Source organism: Temnothorax longispinosus, chromosome 11 (assembly GCF_030848805.1).
Source record: "Temnothorax longispinosus isolate EJ_2023e chromosome 11, Tlon_JGU_v1, whole genome shotgun sequence".
NCBI lineage: Eukaryota > Metazoa > Arthropoda > Insecta > Hymenoptera > Formicidae > Temnothorax > Temnothorax longispinosus.
This window is the reverse complement of record NC_092368.1, coordinates 6,280,121-6,303,772: the sequence shown is the minus strand read 5'-3', so window position 1 is coordinate 6,303,772 and position 23,652 is coordinate 6,280,121. Positions and strand designations below refer to the sequence as shown.

The 23,652-nt window shown below is 34.2% G+C and overlaps 4 protein-coding genes and 3 long non-coding RNA genes across 7 annotated transcripts; 3 read left to right on the top strand and 4 right to left on the bottom strand.

Annotated features, from left to right (window-relative positions):
- Positions 1–483: 483 nt before the first annotated feature.
- LOC139821523 (uncharacterized) lies at positions 484–2,440 on the top strand. Its single transcript, XM_071792610.1, has 4 exons — positions 484–617; positions 812–1,520; positions 1,621–1,858; positions 1,946–2,440. Exons 2-4 carry the CDS (start codon positions 1,129–1,131, stop codon positions 2,294–2,296), a joined length of 981 nt encoding a protein of 326 aa, XP_071648711.1. The 5' UTR covers positions 484–617; positions 812–1,128; the 3' UTR covers positions 2,297–2,440.
- Positions 2,441–2,865: 425 nt separating this feature from the next.
- On the bottom strand, positions 2,866–3,466 carry LOC139821525 (uncharacterized). The gene is made up of 2 exons (XR_011734274.1): positions 3,343–3,466; positions 2,866–3,232 (listed from the first exon to the last, which is right to left on the bottom strand). It is a non-coding gene; the product is annotated as an uncharacterized lncRNA (long non-coding RNA).
- A 72-nt stretch (positions 3,467–3,538) lies between these two features.
- On the bottom strand, positions 3,539–5,372 carry LOC139821527 (uncharacterized). The gene is made up of 4 exons (XR_011734276.1): positions 5,066–5,372; positions 4,750–4,892; positions 4,420–4,669; positions 3,539–3,712 (listed from the first exon to the last, which is right to left on the bottom strand). It is a non-coding gene; the product is annotated as an uncharacterized lncRNA (long non-coding RNA).
- A 32-nt stretch (positions 5,373–5,404) lies between these two features.
- Positions 5,405–9,213, top strand: LOC139821526 (uncharacterized). The gene is made up of 4 exons (XR_011734275.1): positions 5,405–5,693; positions 7,598–7,753; positions 8,087–8,198; positions 8,312–9,213. It is a non-coding gene; the product is annotated as an uncharacterized lncRNA (long non-coding RNA).
- A 5,473-nt stretch (positions 9,214–14,686) lies between these two features.
- Awd (nucleoside diphosphate kinase) lies at positions 14,687–18,217 on the bottom strand. Its single transcript, XM_071792611.1, has 3 exons — positions 17,935–18,217; positions 17,415–17,516; positions 14,687–17,283 (listed from the first exon to the last, which is right to left on the bottom strand). The coding sequence occupies exons 1-3, from the start codon at positions 18,112–18,114 to the stop codon at positions 17,053–17,055; spliced, it is 513 nt and encodes a 170-aa protein (XP_071648712.1). The 5' UTR covers positions 18,115–18,217; the 3' UTR covers positions 14,687–17,052.
- Positions 18,218–21,301: 3,084 nt separating this feature from the next.
- On the top strand, positions 21,302–22,097 carry LOC139821933 (U6 snRNA-associated Sm-like protein LSm5). Its single transcript, XM_071793379.1, has 3 exons — positions 21,302–21,497; positions 21,591–21,787; positions 21,917–22,097. Exons 1-3 carry the CDS (start codon positions 21,452–21,454, stop codon positions 21,947–21,949), a joined length of 276 nt encoding a protein of 91 aa, XP_071649480.1. The 5' UTR covers positions 21,302–21,451; the 3' UTR covers positions 21,950–22,097.
- C-mos (mos protein) lies at positions 22,090–23,553 on the bottom strand. Its single transcript, XM_071793377.1, has 4 exons — positions 23,285–23,553; positions 23,027–23,214; positions 22,531–22,916; positions 22,090–22,386 (listed from the first exon to the last, which is right to left on the bottom strand). The coding sequence occupies exons 1-4, from the start codon at positions 23,362–23,364 to the stop codon at positions 22,090–22,092; spliced, it is 951 nt and encodes a 316-aa protein (XP_071649478.1). The 5' UTR covers positions 23,365–23,553.
- Positions 23,554–23,652: the final 99 nt, after the last annotated feature.

Here is a 23,652-nt window from a genome sequence, read left to right as displayed (position 1 = left end):
ATAACGTTAAAAAAACAATGTTAGAGCTATTAGAACACTACAGCTTCGAGGATTGCAAAAATATCAACAAAGAGACAAGCATTAATTATATGATGCATCATGTTTGCTGTAAATATTATATCAATGGATGCTAATTTATCATATTTTATTGTCTTATATTACATTCCAAACATTTCGATCCTAACATTCCCAGTAAGCAAGGAACATTAAATTTACGTTTAGAAATATTGACTTTATGTGTATTTTTTAAACGTTTTTTAATAATATTATACACATATTTGAAAAATATTATTTCGTAATATAATTTTTCTGAATGTTGTTAAAGTATTTTAAAAACGTTACAGAAAATATTTTTCAAATGTTACTCTGACATTTATTTGAGATCAATGCAACAGTTCAAAATTCCTTGTAATTTGGACTTGGAATAAATAACGTTGGTAGTATATTAATTTTCTGTTGTTAGAATGCTATTGTTTCATATTGTGCGCAACGCTCATCGCGACAGACAACAGCCATGATGCGTACATTATATCCTACGTACGATGCGTGAGTGCGTATACACGCGTGTGGATCGAGCAGTGCGGAGTGCTCTTTATTTACAGTATATTTATATATAAGTAAGTAACTATTATATTCTAAAAGTTGTATATTAATAATAAGAACTCAATTAACCATACGTGCTATGAATAGTAGCTGATATGATGATCTATAACCTATAATTTAGGTTAACTACAAATGACGTTCTTTGGGTAGAAGCTATATAGTGGAATTATTTGCTATTTTCTTGCAATTTACTGCCGATTATTTTCAGCTGTTTGAGCGCGTCGAGATCATGAGCAGACGCACGCTTGTCGCAACAGCCAATCGGAAGCAGTAAAGGTGCCTTTTCATGCGGCGAATTTTTCGCTGCGAATGATTTTTAGCGAATAGCGAATAATTCGTTGTGAAGTAGCAAATAATTCGCCGCGAGTTGTTTGTAAGCGTCGCATCTGTGTAGTTGCGTGTCAACAGTACTAGAATATGCTAAAATATTTTTTAGACATACATGGTTTTGGGCTTTGAAGTGCTTTTAAATATATTGTAGATTAAATCATTAATTAATAACAAAATTTTTTAAAATCCTTTTTAATGGAGGACGACTCAGTTATAAACTGGATTACTTGGTATAACCAACAAATGCAGTGGTTATTTAATTATGTGCAAGTAAATCATTACTATCAAATGAATATACGAAAAAGGAAAGTTGCTGCAGTTACAGCTTTACTTTTACATATGAAAAGAAAAAGATATACTAAAAAGAAACATTGGGTAGCACCTATTTTTCAAGAAAGAAAAGTACATGGATTCTTTCATGCTGTGCTACCTAAACTTATTCTAGAAGATTTGAGGTTTCATAATTACATACGAATGTCTGCAACTCAATTTGAAAATTTGACACTTTTAATTGGAGCAGATATATTTAAGCAACATCACATTAGGGAACCTATAGATGTTGCTGAGCGTTTATTAATGACATTAAGGTAAGCATGCTTACAAATGCAAATTTATTTGAAAATTCTTATCATTTAATAATTTTTTATTGTAAAGTATTGTGCATTTTAAAATATAAACCTGGTTTAGGTATCTTGCTTCTGGCGATTCTATTTCTTCGATATGTTACCAGTATTTAGTTGGTCTGACTACTGCTGCAAACATTATCTCAGAAACATGTCAAGCTTTATGGAACAATTTATCATCTATAGTATTACCTGCAGATTTGAGTGAAGACAAATGGCTAACAGTAGCAAATAATTTCGCGGATAAATGGAACTTTCCACACTGTATAGGTGCCATCGACGGTAAACATATAATTATTCAAGTAAGATAAATTATTTATTCACGATATAGAATAATATTTATACATATAAATTTTTACAAATTCTGAAAGTATTTTATTCCTTTTAAGTGTCCAGCCAAAGCAGGATCGTCTTACTACAATTATAAAGGAAGTCATAGTGTGGTTCTTCTGGCTATATGTGATGCCAATTATATTTTTCAATTTGTTGATATTGGAGCTTATGGGCGAAGGAGCGATGGAGGAATCTTTAAGGAAAGCGTATTTGGTCAGAAATTTGAAAATAATGAGATGAAGCTACCAAAGCCTGCACCAATTTCTGAAAATGGAGACAATCTGCCATATTGTTTAGTGGGAGATGAAGCTTTCCCACTAAAAACGTATTTATTAAGACCGTACCCGGGCAAACAAAATACTGAATACGAAAAAACGCGTATTCAATTATCGATTATCAAGGGCTAGAAGAACAATTGAAAATAGTTTTGGTATTCTAGCAAATAGGTGGCGGATTTTTAGAAAACCTATTATTCTAAGTGTTGATAATACAATGAAAATTGTGCAAGCAACCGTATGCCTCCACAATTGGTTACGCATGGCAGACCTTAATGAAGAAGAAAATATTCAATATGTAACACCAGAATTAATTGACAGACAGAACGAAAACGGTTTCGTACCAGGAAGTTGGAGAGCAGATATGGAGACCTTAAGTGGCATGGCAGATATAACTCGCTCAGGAAACAACTCCAGTACTCGACAAGCAGCAGAAGTCCGAGAAAAATTTCTTTATTATTTTAACAACGATGGAGCTGTAGATTGGCAATATGCTTACATGTAACTAGATTAAAAAGCGATCATACTGTAAAAATATACAATATACTGAAATGTTCAATTATAAAAAATTTAAAATAAAAATATATACTGACATGTGTAAATAAATTAAAAAGCAGTCATGTAATTGTAAAATTGAATTTTTTTATTATAAATTATATAAAAAATATTTTGCTTATGAGTAAATAAATTGTAGTACAAGGTTTTGAGAACGGGTATATATTTCTAAAGATATATATTTCTAAATTTTACACGTATGAGTTTTTCCTATAAGTGTTGTTATATATAGATAAACTTAAAAAAACCAATTGTTTGCTTACATAAAATTATCTTCATTTTCAATTTTAAAAAGAAGTTCATACATTTTAAACATTGCCATATTTACTTTTTTCAGAGGTAACTTTCGCAATTTTCTATCCATTGTTAAACAAAAACTACAAATTTCATCCTTCTCTTTTATTTCAGGCATGGGTAAGAGCGGTTGTTGTAAGATTTGAGGAGGAGGAATAGGTTTATTCAACGCTTTTGCAATTCTTTCAATTGGATCATCGGCTTTCCGTTTCTTGTTGCCTAAAAAAAAGTTATTGTTATATAAGTCAATTTTATAGATGCATTTATTTTAATTATTTGTTTATAATTAATTGAAATTTTTCAATATTTTTATAACAAAATATACAAACCTTTATTTAATTCATTATCCTCAGAAAAATTAGAGAGGTTACCGAGTTCAGAATGTAGATCATCGTTGAAGGAAGTGTCTTCTGGTGTAGGTGTAGGTAGCGTTAAATTACTGACTGTGCTACATTGCAAAATATAATAGTTGTATATATTGTTAGAACTGCTTTTTTATTTTCAAACTATTAATTATTTACTTACTTTTAATTCCAAGATCAAAAGTATCTTTTAAAAAGCTCATTTGCTCCATAAATCGCCATGGTTTGCTTTTTTTTGCAGCTTGTCCACTTTTGCCTTTTTCTTTCATTAGATATGTTCGATACGTATCGTATAAGTTCTTCCATTTTGATTTTAATGCTGCGATAGTGTATTGCTCTAAAACAAAGTTCACAATTAATTTTTTTTAATAATAAACTAACAAGGGAACCTCGCGAAGTGGAAAATTCTGATTTTAATATAACTTTCCACACATGTAGGGGGAGTAAAAAGATGAATTTAGATATTTTTTGTAGCGGCCCAAAAACGGTTTTAAGGGGTGAAACCACCTCGCTCTCATATGTAGAGCGGTTTTTTGCTTTTCTCGATATACTTCGAAAAGTATTCGAGATATAAAAAAATGTTTTAAATAAAAGTTTTATGGTAAAAACATCTCTATTTAACCACATTAAAAAAATTAAAAAAAAAAATTTTTGTTTAAAAAATTATTTTTAAAAAATATTATATTAATGTTGTTGAATAGAGGAGATTTTACCATAAAACTTTTATTTGAAACATTTTTTTATATCTCGAATACTTTTCGAAGTATATCGAGAAAAGCAAAAAAAACCGCTCTACATATGAGAGGTGGTTTCACCCCTTAAAACCGTTTTTAGGCCGCTACAAAAAATATCTAAATTCATCTTTTTACTTCCCCTACATGTGTGAAAAGTTATATTAAAGTCAGAATTTTCCACTTCGCGAGGTTCCCTTGTAAGTATAGGCTCTCCTGAATAAATCAAATAGGAAATAGTGAGAGAGCCACATGCGGTAATTATTGCGCAATTAATATATAGTTAATAAGATAAAATATATAGTGAATATACTTTTTTCTTTGTTAGTATTGAGAAGATCCTCAATTTCTTGCCACAGTTTGTCTTTAATTGCTTTTGTGCGTTGTGACGCTGAAAAATCTTTATAATTCCATAAGGGAGGACGTTCTTGCACAGCAGCTATTAACATTTCCTCTATTGATGCAATTGTGACAGCACTGTTATCATTACCCGTGTCAATATTTTGTACTTTCCATAATACTTGGAACACAACTCTGACCTTTTTCTATAACCTCACCATCAGCTTTATCAAATAAATGTACAAGATTAAAATAATACTAATTAGAATAATATTCATAACAAAATATATTAAATTATTAATACTTTATTTTCTTAGCTGTCTGAGGGTAAAAATAATTAGATTCGGTTATAATAATATTTTCATATCCTACAACGCACGGATGAGTGTTGATGGTATCTATTTGACATTGTAGTTCGCATATGCCGCATGCATATATTATAAAATTCTGAAAATATATTTAAAACCATGTAAAAACTATTTATTTCTCGATATTTTATTTCAGTTGACTGTGTTTGCATTTTATAGGTTTGCATAACATTTATAGGTTATAATTTTATGCAATCCGAACACATGCGAAGTATTTAAATTAAATATATAAAATCTTTATTCTTTAATTACCTCTGTTGATTCCATTTTATAACAACTGATGTTTCTTTACACATTTGTATCTTGCTGACCTTCACCTTGCTGAGGGCGAATATTCGTTAAAAGCTGAAAAAATCCAGCGAATAGCGATTACTCGCTAGCGAACAGCGAATGACCACGTGACCTCCAATCGCGGCGATTTTTTCGCTGCGTGAATAGGCACCTTAATAGTTCTGGAGACTGTAGTCGCATTATCTTACATATACGTATGATGCGTGAGTGTGTCATATATACGTATTCGTTTGTGCTTGTGCTGTCGAGCACTTTTAATTGTATACAACATTTTATATGGGTAATTATTATTTCTAAAACTTGCATATTAATGATAAGAACTCAATTATCTATATGTGCTGTAAATAGGTAGCTGGTGATTCAAGATCTATTTTTCGACCTATATATAAGAGAGAGATTTGCAGAAGAAAAGAAATATACCAAAGTATTAAGGATCGAACATATTTTTGATGTACTCGGACCGCGAGGCTGAACAATATTCTGAGGAAAGTATTATACAAGATACAAAGATTGGACAATATCTCCCCTTATCTTCCATTGACAATTTGAAGATATGCTAAAAACTGATCCAGAAGCTTTCATGCAAGTTGTAAGTAAAGCTGCTTATCACAATTATAATTAATTCTATAAACATTTACAAATAACATTTCGGGTTAGTAGTTACATAATCGTAGTAGATATAAATTTACACAATAAAATCAGACTTTAAAAATTTAAGAATTAAGAAAAGACTGTAAGAGATATCTCCTCTCCCTTTCCCTCTCTCTCCCTCTTTCTCCCTTTCTCTCCAAGAGTAGTAAATATAATATTTGCAATTTAGAGTCGACAAAGAGATCACCAGGACTTGTAATTTTTACCGATTTTTTGGTATTATTTTAAATGTAGTGCCTATAGCAAAGATAGTAATTGCGCATTATCTGTATCTACTATGTTTATAGTGATTTTGATTGTGGCGTAACATATGCATATATTTTTTGTTTATGACACAATTTATTAGATGAAAAAATAGATGAAAACTCTAAAAGTGTCAGTAACATACAGACAAAATCATCCAAACGTCATATCAAATAAGTACTAACGCATTCACACTACATTGTTCAAGTCTTTTATGCATATAGATATTCTATATATAGGTTGTGTGTTGCTTTGTTTTACCATATTTAGCAGAAAGATTAAGGAGGTTCGATGGCTTCATCGGGGGGAGTAGTGGGACGCGGGGGTTCTGGAAACAGCGCACTAGCGTTTGAAGTAGTGGGAATGAAGGGGATTGCTCTGATTGGTCGCCGCGTGTATAATGCGTGCTGCTGTTCACGTCGTTCACGACCATGACAGTCTATGCAGACGAAAAATCAAGCAATTTATGCTTTAATAATTAATTTTTCTATGAAATGTGCGGTAACCTTCCCCTTTCTTTCGCTCATTTATTTGTAAATTATTAAGTTACATGTTCAAATTTCTTTTTCTTTATCATTTGCATTTTTTCTTGCACTTATTTAATTCTGAAGGTATATGCAATATGTCATTTCCCATAAAAACCATAAGAACCTATGTTAAAAATGCAGCCAGTTTCATGCAATTTTAATATGTTGTTCTGGAATGCAAAATAGAATTATGTGAATTTTTTGGGAATTTTTTACCGTCCCGTTTTGAAATAAATCTACTCCTAAAATTGTACTTTTTAGGTTTTTGGAGTAGATTTTTTTCAAAATTTTTTGGAGTAGATTTTTTTCAAACGGGACGGTGAAAAATTCCCAAAAAATTCACATAATTCTATTTTGCATTGCAGAACAACATATTAAAATTTCATGAAATTCTCTGAATTTTGTTGTAGCCATCGAACCACCTTAAGTATTTATATATAAAAATCTTCTTGCAAACTTTTCGTATATTTTTAAGCTTTTAAATTTAATGGAAATGGTACAGTAATATTTTTTTACAATTTTCTTTAACGGACCAAACATACTGATAATATATAAAAGTTGTACAATTTTTGTAACAGATAAATATTTACATTGACAGCTCGAGATCTTTACTTTGAAATTTTTTAATCATTTTTGTGATATATTGAGCAAATGCTCTAATTGATTTACACCTATTTTTATTATGTAAAAGCATTTGTAATTCTATGCAACCAATGCGATATATGTAAATTTTCTAAAAGAAGGTAGAATTTTGTCGGTAAAGTTTTCAAATATGGTGTCCTTCAAAAATCAAAATGTATTTGTATTAATCTCTATAATGTATTCAACTGTATGTTTTATGTATAAAACGATCAAATGGAATTTTGAAGAGGAGCACCCAATGGGTCTAAAACCAAAAATGGTTACTCTGACTCTTTTTACAAACTTATATCTATAATATATGTCCTTTAATGTGTTCTATAATATCCCATAATATGTACGTTATTATATTTTAAAAGTCTTCTGAATTATTTTCCTTGCAATTTATAATAATAAACTGCATTATATAGAATTACAAGTATAAATTTTTCAGGTGAACAAGATTATGTTAATTGGAGGGAAACATGAAAAGGATTTTATTAGAAGAAGTTTGAGTGCTACATTTTCTGATGACTTAGCCTCCATGTGTTTATGGACTGGCCAAAAAAATAATTATAAAATTGGAAATACGCAATTCTGAGCATTAAAAGTAAGTAATTTTTTAAGAGATGTATATATTACTTGCAGTATTAAATGCTATGTTTTATGTCTCAGAATTTATTAAAATTGTCTCCTATTTTTTTGTGGCAATCATCGTTAAAAAGCAGGACACACATACACGTTAAAAATTCTTACAAAATAAAAGAAAAATATATATATCCATAAACTAATACTTTTGATCGATTTAGTATATATAAATCTAAACTATTCCGGAAACTTTTGTGTTATTTCAATAATTATCATAAGTTTTAATTGCCGTTAAATTAACATTATTTATTTCTTTCATCTAACAATAAACTGTATTGAATTTTTCTTATTCCAGAAGCTTTTAGAGCAATTATTCCCTCGGAATACAGAAAAAGATTTTGAACACTTTGTAATGGAGTGGTTCAGATTCGCAAACGTCCGTAAGGAAAGAAAAAAACATTAAAAAGGTAATGTAATGTATTTTGGTATATACTCTCTATAAAATAAAATTATTATAGTTTGCCGCGTTATAATTTATAAGTAGCTTTTTCACTAATTTAATTCTACTTTTATTTTTCAGGAAGTGATAAATATATTATCTTACTTGCGTGGCTCCGCGCGAGTGATTATTATAGTAACAAAAGGGTCTTAGGTTTGATCTCGACTCAGTCTGCATCCCGCATACACAGTCCTCGTTTAACTTGTTTCCCTGTAAGGGGTTGATTAAGAGGAAGTAAATGGTTTAAGGATTGAAAGACCTGTATGTAGTTTAATAATCCGTTTTAGAAAGTTTGTAGAATGAAAAAAAATACATAGGTCTAGGCAATAGTAAAAAGAAAATTTTTATACATTAGAAATAGTGATTTGTGCTATATGATCTAAAAGGATAAGGTCGAAGGCACTAACACCCTCATTCGAGGGGACACATTTCAAATAAAAAAGGAAGATTTTGATAAAATTATTTGGTTTGACATTTTTTCTCAATATTACGTTTAGTTTATATTCAAGGATCAACGACGAAGATGTGGAACCACATCTGATCTTGCCTTAAAATGCATTTTTTCCTGGATTTGAGACAGAAATCTGATTTTTTTATTTGAAAGATGAATTTTATCCCAAAACCTTCCGCTAGGATCAGTGATCTTCACCAAAGATATTATAATTGTGATAAACTGAAAACTGTAATATATGGTATATATTATTTTTATATAAATAAAACTTTTTTTATGATAATTAGTGAATTATTCCCTAATACAGATTAGTATATAACAGGCCTGGGCAACTTCGAACTCCGGAGTCACGACACTCCCCTACTTTCCGTAGATAGAAAAGAAGTGTCGTGGTTCTGGAGCTCAAAGTTGTCCCAGCCTGGTCTATAAAAGCAATCTAAATATTAATTAGACAATAAATATTGAGATATTTTATTACTATTGCATATTTATTGAAAACATGTTGCCTGTAATAGAAATAAAACATCAATAAGAACTTTAAATAAATGTTAGAATTAATATTACGGTAATCTTAATATAATATTGTAATAAAGTTGATAGTACGTTTAAATTTTTATGTCAAAAACATTACAGGAATGATAGAAAAACCTTAGCGCAATGTTATTTGCAACGTTATGGCACTCCCATTTCAACATTACTGAAATTTCGGAATCGTGGTCAAAGTATGTTCATAATGATGTTCTATACAACATTAAGAACTACATATTTAACAACATTACAAGTTATAGAATATCGTTGCAATAACATTGTAATAATGATTTTTTGCTTACTGGGTTGGTTCCCCTTCAGTGTTACAGCAAGTCAGTATTCGCCGTTAATTTCCATCAATAGTATTTGAGATGTATGTCGTATTTCAACTAGTGTCGTCTCGTGTCGATTTGAGATGTTTTATACCGCGTACATACATGTATTACAAAAAAAGATGTGAAATCTTTAAATTGCGTTAATTACAAAGAGAATATATCCCACGTAGAACGTACACGTTTCAGAAATGTTTTATAAGCGTTTTTCCGAAACGTTTTATTACCGATTTCTAGAAACGTTTCTCATGAGTAAAAATGTCCATTCGAAAAACGTTCGATGAAACGTTTCTTTTCCGATAAAATAACGTTTAAAAAACTATATAGAAACGTTTTGTTTTAATGTTAAAGACATTAAAGACATTTAAAATTCTACTTTTTACGTCTTTTGAACGTGTTTATGACGTCTTTGAAACATGCGTGAGAATTTAATGTTCTAGAAGCTATGCATATACTATCTATGACGTCTATTCTTTTTCAAAGAAATTCCTGAACTGGTGCACATTCGTGCAATAAGTTAATAATGCTTTGAAAAATAATTGTTGTGCAACTACTTTTAAAAAATAAAACTCAAGTGATATGTATCTTTGTATTTCCATTCAAGGATCCTTCCATCCCAAGCTTTAATTCGCCTTATGAAAATTATAATACAAATAAAAAATTACAAAAAATCATTTTAATCGCAAAGATGTTTTTACCACATCAGAGTGCTCCGAAAGTCGACTGTCACGACGAAGTTGCGTGTTGTTTTTAAGGGGGAATATACACCTAAAAACGAAAAAAAAGGTAATTTTCAGGAATTTTTTTCAGGGGAACTATTGGAATTCTTAGGTCGGGGTTTTTTGTAATTAAAAATATACACTTTTAAGAATGTTTTCAATTTTTTTATTAAAAAATGTTGCAAATTCACAGAGTATACTGGAGTCGTCTACGGAGTGCCGTAAAAAAACGGTACCCAACGGCGATTCGTTAAAAATCATCTAAAACAAAAAAATCAAACAAGAAATGAAAATAGATACTATTATCTGCGATTAATTGGTGGCGGGATGTTGGCGAGAATATCGTTAGATTTATTTGTGTATAAGCCCGCCGGTTGACAAGTATATTAGGGGTATTCAAATAAGTTAAAGTTTAACGGTTTGATAGGTTATGTCGGGTTAAAGTCGAGTAAAAAGTTAATTAATTAACTTTGGGCGCGCTACTCTTTAAGGTTATGCAAAATACATAAGTGACTCATTAACCTATCACATTAATTTTTGGTTTAAAAGTTTAAAAATTAACTTTTTACCCGACTTTAACCCGACCTGTCAAACGGTTATAGCGTTTTTCTTTGGCAGAACTGGTGCGCACTCAGTGCACATTAAAGCCGTTGTACACAAATCAACGTAATGTGTATGTTTAATATAAACGGGTTAAATCATGAAATCCTCAATATTCTTTATTGCACTATTTGGTAAAATATGTACTGGGTATTTTATCAGTCGAAATATTTGCATTTTACTTTAAATATTAGAGATTAAATCAGTGTACAACGGCTTTAATGTGCACTGAGTGCGCACCAGTTCTGCCAATGAAAAACGCTATAAAACTCTAACTTATTTGAATACCCCTATGAATTACTTCTATGACCTATCAAATTTGAACTGTATCGGTTAAACGATATGTACCTCAGACAGTTGTCAGCCTCCGACGTGACAAGACTGACAAGACGGCCGAAATTCGAGAGCGTATCTTGTAGCATATCAGACTTAAATTATTTGAGTACATTTGAAACGAGTTCTTACATCAATTCCGTACACTATTTTTCTCTCCGACATTTAGTTTTAATAGTTTTCATACATATTCCAAACATGAGAGTTGCGAATTTTCCAGCATTTACTTAAAAAGAGTGAATCACTTTTATGTACTTGTTATGTTTTTTGTTCAAGATTAAAATACAATTTAATTTTTCTACATACATGTTCGTTTATTGTTTAACGGTCGACAGGAGTAACACTACCGACCTCTGTCGGGTTGCTTAGCTGCGAGTCCGTATTTTATTTATTATAAATTTTTTAAGAGCCAAAATGGAAAATCCGGCTATGTACCGGCTTGCGGCTGATCTTACTGATTAAAACGAGCATAAGTTTAATGAGATTCGTTAATTAATTTGGCTAAAATTTGGGAAAAACCGTCCCTAAGCAGCTTTGCAGCTCTAAGCAAGCCTGAAAAGCTGCTTAGAATAAGTTTTTCCCAAATTTTAGCCAAATTAATTAACGAATCTCATTAAACTTATGCTCGTTTTAATCAGTAAGATCAGCCGCAACCCGATGCATGGCCGGATTTTCCATTTTGGCTCTTACATTTATAATAAATAAAATACGGACTCGTAGTAATTTTTATAACTCTGTGACTACTGCCGATCCTTAGTGGAAACTATGTCTATTTGGTAATTCTTCAGTTTAGCTACAGCAGCACAAAAAACGATGAATTTAGGCTCATTCGACGCGTTTTTGCACGAAACGACCGAATCTGGCAGAAAAAAGTGTCGCTCTGCCCCGCGACGCGAGATATTAAACGTTAAAGTTGACAGGAATCAGGTTATGATTCCTGTCATACCGACGAAATGCAGCGACTACGACCATGCCCTGCGGTCACATGCGCATGCTCAGTGGTCGCACGCGCATGCAAAGTGCGCCAATTTGAAACTAGTGTGCAAAATAACAAGTAGAATTAAACAAATGAAACGCGCTAAAGTCATATGTAAAGTCGCAGACACGTGCAATAATGTTGGGCTTGTTAGAGTTCTCCCATTTAACATATAGCCAAAGCGAATTAATAGATTTTTTAATTCAGCATGGCGTAATAGCAAATACAATTAAGTGTAGTCAGTGTGGTAATTATATAAATATTAACAAAAATACATTAACATATCGATGTGGAAGACGATATTATGTAAAAGATGTACATAAAAAACGTGTCTGCAAAACGTGCGATTGTTACAAAAGTGCGAAAACCGGTACTTGGTTCCATAAAAGTCATTTAGACATCGCTACTATTTGCAAAATAGTAGCATGTTTTTTGATGCTTCGACATCCGCGTCACAATGACACAATGGATGAGACTGGCGTGGCGTCAGCCACGATTACAGATTGGTTAAATTTTTGCCGAGAGGTAATTATATCTTAATTTATGTTAATAATAATTGTACTGTATAGTAAAGAAAAATGTATAATAATTAATGTCGAAAAATAATTTTAATATTATTTTTTTACTTGCAGGTCTGTGTGTTCTGGGCAGATAAGTATAGTACAAAGCTTGGTGGCCCAGGACACACAGTTGAAATAGATGAGGCGAAAATTGGACATCGCAAGTACAATCGTGGCCGACTTCTAAAGGGTAATTGGATTTTTGGAGGGTACGAGCGAGATTCAAAAAAGGTCTTCATCGTTCCAGTCGAGGATCGGACAGAAAAGACACTCCTGGCATGCATCAAGGAATGGATTCTGCCAGGAACCACGATCGTGTCAGATTGTTGGAAGTCTTACAATTGCTTAAACAATGAAGACTTCCAACATCTGACAGTGAACCATTCCTACAATTTTGTCGATCCTGAGTGATAAAAAATGTTAAATATATATATATATAGCTAATTATATTATTAATGTTGTACCGTATTCCAATACATTTTTTCAATTTACAGGTGCACACACTCAACATATAGAGCGCGTTTGGAGAGAGGTTCGGGCAAATATTCCAAGATACGGAACTAAATCCGAGCACCTTCTTGGACATTTGTCCGAATATCTGTTCAAACGCGCCTATACTGGAACGTATCGAAGCCTTTTTCGAGATCATCGCGGAGATGTATCCTCCAATGTCCATTACCGAGGACCAGCCAGTCTCATCCGAGGAGCCGGGACCAAGTACTGCACGTTAAAAACATGTTATATCGCACATTTTGGAGACACGTTCTTTATGTATATTTTTTATGTAATATCGTTTTCCACATCAATATTTTAATGTATTTTTATTAATGTTTATATTGTTATCGCACTGACTACACTTAATTGTATTTGCTAATACTCCATGCTGAATTAAAAAATCTATTAATTCTATTTTATTAGAATAATAAATCACTTACATATCACTTACAATTAGCTTTTAATGATGAACATAAGTTAGATGACGCGCTTTAAAAGTATTTAAGTGTTTAAAGCGCGTCATCTAACCTATGTAGATTAAATGACGCTTTTTTTAACGAAAATTACAACTTCTATAAAGCAGGACATACACACGTGTGTGTGTGCCCTGCTTTAACGAAAATCATTAAACAGTTAAATCGTGCAGAATAACCAAGCATCTCGATTCAAGCAGTTAAGTCTCACGCTGGGAGTTTCTTTAATTTAATTATGCGGGGGAAGCACACACACACACACACGGGGGGGTGCGAGAGGGGGTCCCCCCCTCTCCCGCACCCGACCCCGCCGGTAGGCAGCGTGGACCTCGCTTTACAACATAAAGTACATGCTAAGTTGTAAACGAAATTATAAAGCACATGCATGGAGGGGTGCAAGCTGGCTTACATGCGTGAGCGCACGTGAACAGGAAGGCTTTTCTCCTCTGCACCCCCCCCCCATGCATGTACTGTATAATTTCGCTTTACAACTTAGCATGTACTTTATGTTGTAAAGCGAGGTCCACACGCTGCCTACCAGCGGGGTGGGTGCGGGGAAAGGGGGGGCCGAAGGCCCCCCTCGCACCCCCCCGTGTGTGTGTGTGTGTGTGTGTGTGCTTCCCCCGCATAATTAAATTAAAGAAACTCCCAGCGTGAGACCTAACTGCTTGAATCGAGATGCTTGGTTATTCTGCACGATTGATTCATTTAAAATTGGCGCAGTTTTACATGCGCGTGCGACCACTGAGCATGCGCATGTGGCCGCAGGGCACGTTCAGTGTTGCTACATGTCGTCGGTATGACAGAAATCATAACCTGATTCCTGTCAACTTTAACGATTAATATCTCGCGTCGCGGGGCAGAGCGACACTTTTTTCTGCCAGATTCGGTCGTTTCGTGCAAAAACGCGTCGAATGAGCCTAAATTCATCGTTTTTTGTGCTGCTGTAGCTAAACTGAAGAATTATATTAAAAATAATACGAGTAAGATATTTTTCCATTTTTATATATTTTGCAATTTCAGTTAAATGACATTTCCGTATCCCTACATTACATTTCTAGCGTTTTTGTTCTGTGAAAAATTTATTTCGCAAGTTTCGATGGAGAGAGTTATTTTTTTCATGACAGCTATTTTTCACATTAACTTTTATTCATAACAGCTTTTTTGACAACAGACTTTTATTACGACAACTCTTATTCACGACAGCTTTTATCCGCGACAGCTTTTATATTCAAGACGGTAGGTTTCTTTTTCACGATAGCTTTTATTCAAGACAACTTTTTTTCACGATAGCTTTCTTTAACAGTTTTTGTTTAGCAACAGCTTTCTTTAGCGATAACTTTTTTCGCGACAGCTTTCTTTAACAGTTTTTTTTAACAGCTTTTTTTCACGATAGTTTTATTCACGACAGCTTTTATTCGCGACAGCTTTTTTCACGATAGCTTTATTCGCGACAGCTTTTTTTCACGATAGCTTTATTCGCGACAGCTTTTATTCACAGCTTTTTTCACGATAGCTTTATTCGCAACAGCTGTTTTTCACGATAGCTTTATTCGCGACAGCTTTTATTCACAGCTTTTTTCACGATAGCTTTATTCGCAACAGCTGTTTTTCACGACAGCTTTTTTCACGATAGCTTTATTCGCGACAGCTTTTTTCACGATAGCTTTATTTGCGACAACTTTTTTTCATGATAGCTTTATTCGCGACAGCTTTTATTCGCGACAGCTTTTTTCACGATAGCTTTATTCGCGACAGCTTTTTTCACGATAGCTTTATTCGCGACAGCTTTTATTCACGACAGCTTTTTTCACGATAGCTTTATTCGCGACAGCTTTTTTCCCCTACAGGTTGTGTACATGTGTTGTACATGGGTGGGTGGGTGGGTGTGTGTGTGTGTGTGTGTGTGTGTGTGTGTGTGTGTGTGTGTGTGTGTGTGTGTGCGCGTGTGTGTATGTGTAGGTATGACTGTTTGTTTATGTCCGCAGTGTTTTGAACTCGGGATGCCGTAGGTACGTTAGGCCCAAGAAACTGCGCGGATCACTTTCCCCTGCGGCCGCTTTTATTCACGACAGATTTCTTTTTCACGACTTTTTGACGAGTTTTATCACAACTTTTATTCACGACAGGTTTCTTTTTTATGACAGCTTTTATCCACAACTTTTTCACAACTTTATTCACTACAGCTTTATTCAGGACAGCTTTTATTCACGACAGCTTTTATCCACTTTTTTTCACGATAGCTAAAAAGCTTTTCAAGTTTCAACTAATTTTATTTTTTCTACATTTTTTTGTTGCATGTCAATGTCTGAGTAGCTAAATAATTTTACTACATATCTTCTTTTTTTATAAGTTTCAATAATTAATTTTTTAATTTCTATAAAAAACTTGAAAAAAATAACTCTCCTATATCTCTTTTCTTTTTTAATTCGGCAGTTCTTTATTTTTATATCTTCCTTTTTTATAAATCCCGGCAATTAATTTATTGTTCACATATCCCCTTTCTCTTACATATTTTAGTAGCTAATTTTCCTGCAAATTTCAGTAGCTGATTTCTTTCTCGCGATATCTTTCTCTTGTTTGTAAATTTCGGCAAATCATTTAATTTTACTTGTAAATTTCAACATTTTTCTTAAGGCGTCTTCCTCCATTGAAAAAAAAACTCACTGGTACTCACAATCAGTGCCTCAGTTTTCAATTTTTTTAAAAACATGCTCACTAATTCTACCAATGAAATGCGCTTCAAGTATACTCAGTGCTGCCAGTGCCAGTGAGTTTTTCCCAATAGAAAACGCTATTAATTTTTTAATAACTTTCAGTTTTAGGTTAAGACTACTTTTTGACAATAGGTTCCTATTTTTAATCAATTATGCAGCCTTCTAATTCTGATAAGAGTTGTCTGTTTTTCGCACTACATTTTATTACAATGTTTTCCATATCTGGATAATTTCAATACGAGTTATTTTAGTAACTCATATCTTCTTACCTCATCTCAATTTTATATTTCAAAAATTTTGATCAAGTTTGACAACTGTTTATTTACTCCTTACAAATGTCTGACGTTTTCTTTTTTCAAATCTTATGGTGCGTGTCCACTTGCGAGTAAGAACTCTCGAGAGCAAAAAAACAGAAAGAGAGAGAGACTCTCGAGAGTATCTCTCTCTCTCTCTCTCTCTCTCTCTCTCTCTTTCTTTTTGCTCTCGAGAGTTCTTACTGGCAGGTGGAGACGCACCATTAGCCTTGCTCAAACAATTCGGTCCGCTTGCGTGCTGGCAGTAGGTTTGGGAAGACTCTCCAAGGAAATGCTTATAGAGAAATGGTATCCTCTGAGAAACCTAGCCTCCGTTACAGATTCTTATTCGTAGATCCATTTTTCAGATGCGTGCGTCCAGTCGATCACTTCCTTCTCGCCAAACCACAGGCTAATCTCCTTTTTAGCTGACTCAACAGAATCGGAGCCGTGGATAATATTGCGTCCGACTTGTATGCAAAAATCACCACGAATTGTGCCTGGTGCAGAATCCTTAGGATTTGTCTCGCCCAACATCACGCGGCCGGTCTTAACGGCATTCAAGCCTTCCCAGACCTGAAACAGCAATTTCATAAATATATTAATATATATTACTACAGTTCAGTTAATTGATATTATTGATGCGGCTTAAAATTTATTATTGTATGAATAATATTTAATTATAATTATTTTTGTAAAAAACTCACCATCGGTACAACTGCTCCAGAGCTCATATATTTGACCAAACCTGGGAAGAAGGGTCTTGATGCCAGATCGGCGTAGTGCTTCTTCAAGAGCTCTTCACTAGGCTATAACAAAAATATAGTACATAAATTGAATAAATAGATGCGTTTTAGACAAGGATATTAAAAATTCAGTAAAAAATTATTAAAAATTATATTCCCTTATATAAGTATCTCATATTTAAATCTTCACATTTAAATATTTGTTATACCGACACATGTTTCATTGTACAAGATTCCTCATTTTTAAGGCCATATTGTATTCTCTCAATCAGTTACAAGCTTCAGTAATAATCATAGATTTTATGAGAAATGAAATTAGTCACTTTAATACCGAATCCAAAATAGTCAATATATCTGTAAGAGACAAAAAAATCTCGAAGAGCCACGTGGCGTATTTGCGGGTTTTTTTTTTTTTTTTTAATTCCGTGAAGTTGGGACGCGGGTATACTTATAATGTAATTACGCGCGAGCTACCACTTACCCACAGCATCTTCATAGCCACTAGTTTGAAACCCTTCTCTTCGAACCGTTGAATAATCTTGCCGACCAAACCGCGCTGCACACCATCCGGCTTAACCATGATAAAGGTACGCTCCTTGTTCTCCGCCATAATTAATTTGCAGATAATCTGTAGTAGAGTCGAGACGGAACACAAGACCATGCGGTGCCAACGAGCCGCGAAAAAGTGAGGACGAGAATGGACGAAAAGACGCGAGCAAGACGCGAGACGCGAGCCGTGGCAATCTCTTCAGTGGGGGAGCGCCGGGAGCGGAAGCGTGTCGTGACTCGTGACGTCGCAATACTCGCAATGTACCGGTTCGATGCCGGTTGATGTTGATTGACGGCGGTTGATAATTGTTAACGATGGTTTACCGGCGATTTGTCGGTGATTGATCGAATTTTAAGATTTGCCGAAACCACAGTTTTCTGAATAGAATACCTCTTTGACTATAAAAGTATGGACTACCAATATCCCATTCCTCCCATTCATCTGTGCTGAAAAATATATCACAAAATGTATCATCGGACATCTTCGATTTTCGATACCTTTCGAGATTTAAACCTCGCCCCATCGACCAAAGAGCGGGAAATATAAACATATTTTAAGATGTACCAATTAGGGCCACTTCGACCAACGCCGATTAATATACTAATATATTAATATATCATATCATGTTAAAGTTTTTCTTTGATATTGCAAATCTTCTTTTAAAATGATCATCATCAAAAATTTCTAAATAATTTATACGTGGCCTGATTATACGTGGTTTTTATCGATTCCTTCTTATTGGAAGATCACAACCCTCGTATTCATCAAATAATAAAAAATTAATAATTCTATCCATATGTTACATAAACACGTTTTTCGTAGATATTTTAAATAAAAATCGAAACACCTTTATTCAAATTAAAGAGAAATAGTATAATATTTAAAAAGATTGGTTAAGAACGACATACACAACGACAAATATCTTATTGTTGTTGGCGACACTGCTGATTGAGTTAATCGTCGATTAAAGTCGACGATTAAGGGCCAATTTCACCAACCACAGTTAGCTTAACCGATGGTTAAAGTTAGCAGAATTGACCAATAGAAATGAATCCACCCATTCCACCCTGCTTTCTATTGGTCAATCCTGCTAACTTTAACCGTCGGTTAAGCTAACTGTGGTTGGTGAAATTGGCCCTAAATCGGCGTTGGTCGAAATGGCTCGCCCGGTTTCACCAACGTGATTTATAGCATATTCGATTTGCTGACTCGACCCGACTCCGAGTCGAAAAAGTACGATTTGAAACACGATGTTTGCAAAAATCGTACTTTTGATCGTACTTTTTCGACTCGGAGTCGGGTCGAGTTAGCAAATCGAATACGCTATATTAATCTAATCAGTCGATTAAACTCACTCTTCGTCTCTAACTGTCCCCCTAGAAAGAGACGAAGAGTTTAATCGACCGATTAGATTAAATCACGTTGGTGAAACCGGGCCTTATAATAATAAATATATTTTGCATTTTGTGTATAATAATATATGTAATATAAATAAAAATTTTAGTTACTTAAGTTGATTTTATTAGTTTAAGGTAATAATAAATTATAAAATAATTATAATAATGTATACGTAAAAAGAAAAATTTGAAGTCAATAAATGAAACTTATTATATATATATATATATATATATGTAGGTCTAGAGGTATGTTCCGGGACTGTTTACGTTTTTTGAAATGTACAGTCCTGGAATATAACGCATATATATGTAATCAGATTCAAAAAATTGTCCCGAAACGTGCCGTAGGACATGAATTTTTTCCAGGACAGTCCTGGAAACTGCCAAATGTCCTGGAATATACCGATGTAAAAAATAAAAGTCCCGGAACATACTTCCGGACCTACATATATATATATATATATAATACAAGGTATATAAATATAAGAAAAAAAAACCTCAAATTAGATTGTGATTGGTCCATTTCCTACGACTCACGACCCACGACTCACCCACGACTCGCATTGTAAACCCCGCATAAAACTTTGTTACGTGCAATGGCCTTTACCATTATTGGTCAATCCGCCAACATCAACTGTTGTTGACCAATTAAGCCTCTTGCACAATGGCCAGGCAACAGGCAATAGGAACAGGGAATAGAAATCAGAAATCATGTATAAATGCAGAATAAACAGTGACACAGGCAATAGACACAGAGTTTCCGTCACGTTGGAAATTCTGTGCCTATTGCCTATTGCCAACCAATCATAGCATTTGAATTTTTTAGGTTGTAATTAACGATTTTTTGGTTATTTCCTGTTCCTATTGCCTGTTGCCTGGCATTGTGCAAGGGGCTTTACCTGGCAACCTGCTTTACTCTGATTGGTCAATCCGCAAACATCAACTGGTAATCCCAATCGCAACCGGCAAAGGGAGCGTTTGACCACGTTGCGATTGACCACAGCCACTCACAGCCCCTGGTGCCTGGAGTTTTTTCTCTGAACCAGCCAATCAGATATTTTTATTTTAAATCAGCCAATTGACGATGTGGTTCCACTAGAAACCCTCTAATAAGAGACAGGACATAAAAGGGCCACTTTTGATTGGTCCTGCATTTTTCGTTTTTACATTACGACCTTTTGGGGATCCTGCAGTGACTGGCGAACTTCCTCGATGTCGATAATGTCAACCTTTCTAATTTTGTTTTCCCTATATCTGTCTTTGTCTAACGAAATGACATCTGTCCTTTTTTCGATTGCTCGCCATCTCTCGCAAGATCCGGCAACTACTGTTGCTGCTCTTCTTGTCATTTGCATCCGTATTTGCATTACTAAAATAATTTTTCGATGGATCTTTTTTTGTACGCATTGAATCTTACTTCTACTTGCACGATATTATTCCTACATGTTTTCCCAAGGGCAGATGATAAAAATTATGTATGTATAAACTGCAGAATTTTTGTTTTAAGCAAATATTGTCGTCAGGTGACAGCTGCGTATGTGCCCAAATAAGTAATATTTTTAATTTTTTGGTGTTTTTGATATAAAATCGCGTTTTCTACCCTAGATTTTTGTGCGTACTTTAATTCTAGACCAAAAACTTGCAATTCTGTAAAGCCAATTAAAAGATCCATCGAAAAACGATAATGTCGGTAAATCATACGGCTGCAGGATCCCCTTAAGGTCTATCCAGACAAACTTGCATCGGTGCATAACCATATGCATCAAGAAACGGATTGGTCTATTTCCTTATATGCACATGCATATGGACCAATCAATTCTCTTAGCTTATGTTTATGGGCTTATGCAAGTTTGTGTGGATATAGCTTTATATTCCTTGACATTCCTTCCTTCTAGTTATCTTCTTTTTTTATGGTTAATGGAGAGTGAGTACTGAGTTGTGCGCGATCCATGCAATTTTTGTGTTCTTATGGTAACTTACTTTTGAATTGAACGAGCGAATTATATTTTGATAAACTCGTAATTATATATTTTGTTATATAAATATAAATCATGGCTACTTCGGTTAGCACGAATCCATCTACGTTGTTGCCTTTAGGTAAGTGAGTTCAGTCATTCTAAATTTATGCCAATAATGTTTTGCTGGATTTGCACACAATCTATTGCTAATAAACTATATTATTATTTGTAGAACTTGTTGACAAATGTATCGGTTCTCGGATACACATCATTATGAAAAATGATAAGGAGATTGTTGGAACTTTGCAAGGTTTTGATGATTTCGTTAACATGTTACTGGAGGATGTGACAGAAAGTGAAGCAACGCCGGAAGGTCGCAGAGTTACAAAATTGGATCAGATTCTTCTTAACGGCAGCAATATTACAATGGTTATTATCAACAATATCAATAATACTTGATAATTCTGAGATTCGACATTTCTAATAGAGCATAGTTTCTGACACGATCAAGAAGAAAAGCAAGGCATACATTTTTATAATTGATTTATTCTGCTACAGTTGGTGCCTGGTGGTGAGATGCCGGATACGTAAAACTGACTTTTCAGTCGTCATCCTAAGCGCATTAGATTTACTCCTAACAAGATTAAGATACACTAACCAAGCTACTTATTGCAAGTAAGATTCCTTATAAGCTTAAGCTAAATTTTGACTAAATAAATATTAATTATTGATTACAAGAGATCAAGTCTACTGATTATTTCACCAAGTGAAGGTCTGTCTGTGACATTTTGTAACCACGCTGCTCTGAACAGTGCCTTGTATCTTCCTGCAAATTCGTCATCGAGAGCTTCATCTTTAGGACGCGTTCCTTTTACAGAGATATATATGATAGTATGGTTATGTAATCCATGGAAGGGTACTTCTCGAGACAGCATTTGCCAGGCTACGATTCCTAGTGAATAAATATCGGCAGCGAACGTAGGTACGTCTCCTCGAAGCACTTCTGGTGCTGCGTAACCTGGTGTGCCCTGATGAGATATTAGTTTTTATGAGAAGAAATTAAGTAAAAATCTTATCTATAAACGTGTTTTCATAATTAAGTGTATATACAGGGTGAATCTAAAGTTTTTGAGTAAAGATTCAACGAGTATATATTATACATGCGTGCGTACTCGCGGCCTGATTGAAACATGCGGTTCATCGACCAATATCGAACTCCCAAAATCGGTGAGCTTAGCTTGACCATCAGCTGCCATTAGAATATTAGTTGCTTTGACGTCTGCGTGTATCACGCCGGAATTGTGGCAGAATTGGAGCGCGCTAGCGATGTCTCTCCAAATGGAAACACGCTTTTCTTTCGACAGAGCCGATTCCTGCAGCCTGTCCTGCAACGACGTACCGCACAGTTCCATCGTTATCAGCGATAAGCTACTGCCCTGTTCTATGCTCAATATTTTCACGATGTTGGCGTGTCGCAGATTAGCCGCGTGTCTCTCCGAGTTTATTACTTCATCGTCGTTTTGTTTACGTGGAATTACCTTTGCTGCTACTTGATCTCCTAAGAAACGGTATAAACAGTATTTATAAGTCTCTATCGCTTCTGTCGCGATTAGAGCCTTTTAATACATTTAATAGCAAAATTTATTAAGAAAAATTATGGTAAGGCACCTTTGTAAAACACCTTGTAGACGGTACCGAAAGCACCAGCTCCGAGCACAGAGTGATGTTTCCTCGGTAGACCGTCTTTGAGCAATTTGACCCTATTAGGAGTATCGATATTGAACGGTGACAACAGCTTTTCGTCTACCGCCTTTTTCTGGCGAATATTATCCGGAGTTTTAGGACTTCGAGATGTTCTAATAAATTATTATTCTGGTTACGAATTTTGATTTACATAAATAAAAAAGATTCTCTTGTTATTCTCACCTAACGTTCGATATAGCACTTTCTAGTGGCCGAGGTGACAGGTGCTTTAGTGTGGACACTAATCTTCGCGGTGAAGCCATTTAGGTGGTGATTACGATACGAATAATGATTTCTACATGTAGAAAGGAAGAATGTAGAATTTTTCTAATACCATTTGCATGGAAAACGCCGAAATTTCCAATATATCGCGTATATAAGAAATCGCGTAGGACTTTCATTAAAATTCCGTTCTCTGTATACAAACACATCGAGGACAATGAGGAAGCGGAATAGATACGTATGGATTGTCTAGTACGGAACCCTCTCTCAACTTTGAGCACACGAGATTTACATTCCTTTTACATATCGAGATTTTAATTCCAAAGTAA

Coding starts and splice junctions, on each gene's coding strand:
- LOC139821523 (XM_071792610.1), top strand. CDS start 1,129: ATGGAGGACGACTCAGTTATAAACTGGATTACTTGGTATAACCAACAA. Junction 1,521..1,620: donor CGTTTATTAATGACATTAAG/GTAAGCATGCTT, acceptor AACCTGGTTTAG/GTATCTTGCTTCTGGCGATT. Junction 1,859..1,945: donor GTAAACATATAATTATTCAA/GTAAGATAAATT, acceptor ATTCCTTTTAAG/TGTCCAGCCAAAGCAGGATC.
- Awd (XM_071792611.1), bottom strand. CDS start 18,114: ATGGTCTTGTGTTCCGTCTCGACTCTACTACAGATTATCTGCAAATTA. Junction 17,517..17,934: donor TGGCTATGAAGATGCTGTGG/GTAAGTGGTAGC, acceptor TTTTTGTTATAG/CCTAGTGAAGAGCTCTTGAA. Junction 17,284..17,414: donor CTGGAGCAGTTGTACCGATG/GTGAGTTTTTTA, acceptor TTGCTGTTTCAG/GTCTGGGAAGGCTTGAATGC.
- LOC139821933 (XM_071793379.1), top strand. CDS start 21,452: ATGGCTACTTCGGTTAGCACGAATCCATCTACGTTGTTGCCTTTAG. Junction 21,498..21,590: donor ATCTACGTTGTTGCCTTTAG/GTAAGTGAGTTC, acceptor TATTATTTGTAG/AACTTGTTGACAAATGTATC. Junction 21,788..21,916: donor ACGGCAGCAATATTACAATG/GTTATTATCAAC, acceptor ATTCTGCTACAG/TTGGTGCCTGGTGGTGAGAT.
- C-mos (XM_071793377.1), bottom strand. CDS start 23,364: ATGGCTTCACCGCGAAGATTAGTGTCCACACTAAAGCACCTGTCACCT. Junction 22,917..23,026: donor CTACAAGGTGTTTTACAAAG/GTGCCTTACCAT, acceptor ACCGTTTCTTAG/GAGATCAAGTAGCAGCAAAG. Junction 22,387..22,530: donor ATGTTTCAATCAGGCCGCGA/GTACGCACGCAT, acceptor ATATCTCATCAG/GGCACACCAGGTTACGCAGC.